The following is a 6,000-nucleotide window of genomic DNA, read 5'->3' on the forward strand; positions in this document are numbered from 1 at the left end:
GAATCTGTTATTCTTACCTGGTCTGGCTTACATGTGACTCCAGACCCAGCAATGTGGTTGACTCCTAACTGCCTTCTGAAATGGCCTAGCAAGCCACTCAATTCAAGGGCAATTAGAGATGGACAACAAATGTTGGCCTCGTCAGCAACATCCACATCCCATGGAAGAATAAAGGAAAAAAAGTTCATCAACCATTTGCACATGAACAGTACTCAAAACCTCACAGATCACTCAATGACTGTCAGCTTCAGTTGCCAACCCGCATCAAGTGCTTAAGTGTAGAAGACTAGCAACCATAGGGCACTCTCCCAAAATCTCTGGTCAAACCAAAGGTAAAGCACCTTTAAGTTTTATAAAGAAAAAATACTAAGCCTTTTATCTGCCCCTGGTTATCATATTTATGCTTTAACACAAATGATTAGAGGCAACATGAGAACACAGGTACTCTGTAGAGCTCCCCCTGCTGTGACATGAATTCCCTTGGCAACATGACTGAGCAGTTCCTACCTATAGGCTATAATGACAACTTGCAGCTATGCAGCATCTTGAAAGCAAAGAAATATTTTAAGATGCTTCACGAGCAGGTGCAAGGATCAGTACACCAATAATAGTCCCCAGCTATTATTAGTTCTTATTTGAAAAGTGCAGTGCAAAATGTCCACCCCTCTAACCAGCCTTTTTAAAGCAATATTACAAGACTGAATGAAAAACGTAGATCAATGTATTTATGTTATATAAATATTTATGTATATAAATGCCGCATTCAGCCATCACCCCTGTGCTTGCCAGCCTACATTGGCGCCTAATTCAACAATGCCTTGAGTTTAAAATTTACATCCTTGTGTTCCAATCACTTCATAGCCTCACCCCTCCCCATCTTTTTAACTTCGTCCAATGCTACAATCTTCCGAGAGCTCTGCATTCCTCCAATTCTGGCATCTTGTGCAACCCTAGTATCTTTCATCTCTTCATTGGCGGCTATGTCTTCAGCTGTCTAGGCTCTAAGCTCTAGAATTTACTCCCTAACCCTCTTCATCTCTCTCTTCACCTTCAAGATGTTCCTTAAAACTTATCTTTTTAACCAAGCTTTTGGTCATCTGACCTAATCCTCCTTATGTGGTTCAGTTTCAAATTTTGTGTCTCAATAAAGTGCCTTGGGACATTTTACTACATTAAAGGAACTATGTAAATGGAAGATGGTGTTGTATTTATGGCAATTATTACTCTAAATTTCAATAGATTACAATTCCTTTTAATTTTGGAAATCAAATCTCTCATAACTAATTTGGAGTATGAAGTGGTAATACTATGAAAGAAAAATATTGATAGCCATTTATTGGAATTGATTAGTGTTCCATGTAATATAAAAACATACCGCAAAACAGAAACTAATATGAGGCTTTTTTTTTAGCACTTCAGTGTACTATTGAAATTAACTAGCTAAGGTGTAATAAATTTTCTGGAACCAGTTTAGCAATGGCCATCTGTTCTTTCATTCCTTTGTATTCCTACATTACATTAGTTTGCCTTTGTTTTATAATATTTCCTGTGGGCTTTTATGTGATCAGATGTTTCAACAGAATAAAATGCTTTTCATTTTAGAAGAATTATTAAACATATTTTTACAAAATGGCCTGATAAATATTCAGTGGCACTATTTTAAGAAAATGTGAATTTCAAAACATTTTTGTTTAAGTTCTTACTTCACTACCATTTACATATTCATGGAGGAACCACTAAATTTATTTCTGGGAAAATGGGTAGGTAGGATAGTTTGTCATGACTACATCCATAGCTACTGTCATTGCTACTCTAGGGGTAGCCAACTAGTTCTACAAGCCTACTATGTTATCTTTTTATTCCCAGTAGGAGAAAAATGAGAATAGGCAAAAGCATATTCCTGATTCTCTCAAGATTGTGGTCAAAATTGAATGCAGAGGCAGTGGCTCCACTGACTGGCTACAAAGTTCGGGGCTAAGCTCGCATCCACCAGCCCTTGAAGCCATAACCAGATTTTATGATGGTCAGGCAATTAGTTGCCTGAGGAAACAAAAATAAGTCAGGTTGCATCTGTGGAGAGAAATAGAGTTAACGTTTAGATCAATAACCCATCATTCCCCCAGGAATTCTGCTGAGTATTTCAAGCATTTTCTGCTTTTGTTTCAGATTTTCAGCATCTGCAGTGTTTTATTTTTGTGTTGTTGTAGTTGCCTGAAATCATGGCTCCTGCCTGCCTGAGGCAGGATGTTCCACCTACAAGAATTGCCAGCCTATTAGACGGCTGGCAGCTCTTGAGCCCCAGCAGTGCCACTGTGAGTGGTGCCATTGCTGACTCTGTAGTCAATCCATGACTAAAGGCAGCACTAGGTAAGTGAGGTGGCTATGCTGAGGCCAGTCAGGCAGGCCCCATCGGGAGTAAGGGTTGGGGACTGGTGAGGCAATGGAAGGATGGGCTGCCCTTTCCACTGGGAGGCTCTTCATGGGGCACAGGATGCCTGAACAGGAGGAAACCCTCCCCTGTCCAAGCAGGTAGACAGGCCATCAGGGTATACCTGGTGACCTTGCCACACGACATTTGCCTAAAAGCAGGCAGGCTGCCTGACACCTCCCCTGCTGCTAATAAAATTTCAGCGGAGGCAGGCACACGAAGGGCATAGCACCCACCCGCCATCCCACCCAATTTTATGACCCCTCCCCCCCACCTCCACCTCCAGCCTGCCAGGGGCATAAAATTCCAGCCAGTGTCAGTGATTGGACTCTCAGGAGTCCAACCTGCAACTATCTGGTTATGAAGTAGAACCTTAATTTTTTGGGGTTCTGGGATCCCCAAATTAAAAGCAGTTAATGCATTAAGCTGATAAACTGTATTGGCATTGAATGCCTTCTATGACTGCATGAATCAATTATTCTTAGTGCTATAACATTTTTTGGTATTGCCAGGCATTCAGAATTACACACAATAAGACAACGGGGTAGTGAAATATTTATGACGTTCTTATATTTTGTCTTCAGAGCCATGTATATTTGTTTATGACCATGTTTTACAACATTTAGTGGGTATCATAAATTTATGCTTAGAAACTGCATCTTTTGTGTCCTGTATCGGTTGAAAGCTAAGCCATTTGATGGTTGAGTACAAATAATTTGAATGGTTGTCCAGAATCCTTACTGTTTTTCCATCTAGCATTTATTCAATATCATGAACTTTAAAAAAATCTGCAACAGGTGTGTTGTGCAATGATTTGCTACCAGCACATTTTATTGTTCTAGACTTTATAGAAAAGCAGGTGATGTGTGGTTCTTCATAGTTGTAATAATAACCACTACTAGTCAGTGCCTTACATGGCTGTCATGACGGAAAAACCATTAGTAAAGTCCTTTTTACGTACCATATTTAATGACGTGTAACTGTGTGTGAAAATTAATTTAATAAAATTCTAATTACTTCAGTAACTAAAGACATTTTCTCTGCCCTTGAGCAGAATTTTAGGACTTCCCCATTAAATATGTTTAAACAGCGCTGTCAGAAAATCAAGTCAATATTTATGCCAATGTTCTGTGTTTTGATTTTAATACTATAGGATTAATTTATTAGTGATTTTGCACTTCCTGACCACGTAAGAGAGGCCTGAACTAGAAACTGTTATATAATTCTATGACTGACTACTGAAACTCTGATTAAAAGGGAGGTCATTTTCAAAATTCCTGAAGTAAAATGGCTTTCATAACAAATTATAAATTCTCTAGGGTTTTCATTGTATTTTGTTTTGATTGATATATAGTCATCCACTACTGCTGTTAAAACATCCAGTTAGAGGCAATATGAGAGTCTTGGTTTAGGGTTATGATTGCTACTGTCCACCTTATTTGAAATAATGCAAATGTAGATCAAAACATAAAAATTGATAAGTATTGGAGTGTTGTACAATCACATAATATATCTAACATATCGATCCTATTCTTTATAGAGTCACTATGTTTGGAAAGGACAATTTGATGAATGCTGAAAACCTTGGAATTGTGTTTGGGCCTACATTGATGCGACCCCCTGAACAGAATACACTGGCAACCTTGAATGACATGCGATACCAGAGACTGATTGTCCAGCTCTTGATTGAAAATGAAGATGTCTTGTTCTGATAGAGGAAAACAATATGAAGTAAAACCAGCATTGTAGTTACTATTTGTGACTGAGCGGCAAAAGGCACTGGTGCTAGTATCTCCTTGCAAGATTGGCAATGTAAACTTAAGTCTGTGATGCTGAAGATGAATGCCAAAACATTCCCTGTAGCCTGCTTGTTAGGAAGTTTATGTTTAATTAAGAGAGTTGAGGTTTGGAAAGTTTATCCTATCATACTACATGCTTTCCAACAACAATAGCACAAAGTTATATTATACAGGAAAAACTAAGCAAAAATGGTTTGTGACTACCACAAGCTACAGAGTTGGTATCTTGCTTTTTAAAATCTAAGACATATATGCTCATTCAGTAATGCCAATCGTCAAAATTCTACTCCAAAGTTAGCTTGGTGCAGAGTGAGTGTATTTTTATTTGTAATGATAGTATTTACCTGTTTTGTATGTGAATTACATCACAGAATTTTGAATTGCACTAAGTGTCTCGATAAATTGGTATATCAACTAATTTATACCTATAAATTTTCCAAGAATCATTACCCATTAACTTGAGCTACATTTAACAAATTATCAATATACTACAAATGATCAATTTTGTAATAATTGTGGGAAATAATATACCAGCCACATGCAACGGTAAAAGATGGTATTCTAATAGTAATATTATTAATTTTAATTACCATTGAACACTTTTTCTCCTCTCCTCAAAACTCCTCCACTGTACTTACACTCAGTCCACAATGAGAACTGGATTAATTGCCACATTACTGTATTTATGACTGGTGCCTAGTGATTCATGGAAGGCATTTAATTTGTATATATGTATAAAGCTGTGTTTGGTTATCACTTTGGAAAAGATAGCAGGAAGTCAACAAAGTGAAGAGTGTAGAGGGAAGGATCTTCTGTAGTTCTTCCATTTTATATCTTTTTGTGAATTAGCTATATTCCTGTTTATGACGCCCAGCTGCATTTCAAAACTGTCGAACATCATACCTTCACAGCAAGTTCCTTTCATACATCATTTTGGTTAAAATATTATCAAACCATTCCTGTTTTACAATGACAGTTATAGTCTCCTGTGGTCCTCCTGGTAGGTGTCGTTAATTCATCTTTTCAAAACAAATATATTTAAACTAGATAAAAAGTTGTTTGTTTTTTGAAGTGTTCTGTGGATATGATTTTGATAGTTTTCAAATGCAAATATATGTTTTGACTAAATCAAATGCTGCAAATGTTTAAAAGACCACTTTTTAAATTCTTTTGAGGTGTAAATTTTCATTCATTTAGTGAACTGAGCATAGTCACTGGTACCTGCGTATGAAATATTTTGCTTTGAAAGCTTTTGCCTATTTTATTTCTCATCTATTAATGTGTAAAATGATACCAATTTACTTTGTAAATTAAATAATGTACTGTGAAAATTTTATTAAATGTACTATTAAATTTAAATCCTGCAAGTTACTGATTTTTATCAATAAATGGCTGGGGAAGAATTTTTTTCACTACTTCAAGATCAAAAGGAGTCTGTATTGTAGAGGAAATTTCAGTAATATAATGTCAATACTTTGAGGATGTCATTCTTAAATGGAGATAAGCTGAAACATTTTGCTACAACTTACAAAGCACAGCTGTATGTTTTACCCACTTTAGTGATCTGAGCACATAATTTAGGCTGATACATCAGCGCATTACTGCATTGTTACTGTTGTTGCCGCCTTTTGATGAGCCTTTAAACTGAGGCCCTGACTGTGTATCTCAAAATGATGCCAAAGCACTATTCAAAAAAAGAGTAAGGAGTTCTCCCAGTGTTCTTGCTAATATTCATCGTTCAACCAAAAGCAGATTACCTGGTTATTTAGCTCA

The 6,000-nt window shown here is 36.9% G+C and overlaps 1 protein-coding gene across 1 annotated transcript in view; it reads left to right on the forward strand.

Moving 5' to 3' along the window:
* Nucleotides 1–5,586, forward strand: part of chn2 (chimerin 2) — a 383,216-nt gene extending 377,630 nt beyond the window's left edge. The window contains exon 13 of the mRNA XM_041184893.1: nt 3,969–5,586. Coding sequence (XP_041040827.1) covers nt 3,969–4,140 — 172 coding nt within the window. The 3' untranslated portion in view covers nt 4,141–5,586. The remainder of the gene's footprint in view (nt 1–3,968) is intronic.
* Nucleotides 5,587–6,000: the final 414 nt, after the last annotated feature.

This window comes from Carcharodon carcharias, chromosome 3 (assembly GCF_017639515.1).
Source record: "Carcharodon carcharias isolate sCarCar2 chromosome 3, sCarCar2.pri, whole genome shotgun sequence".
Taxonomy (NCBI): domain Eukaryota; kingdom Metazoa; phylum Chordata; class Chondrichthyes; order Lamniformes; family Lamnidae; genus Carcharodon; species Carcharodon carcharias.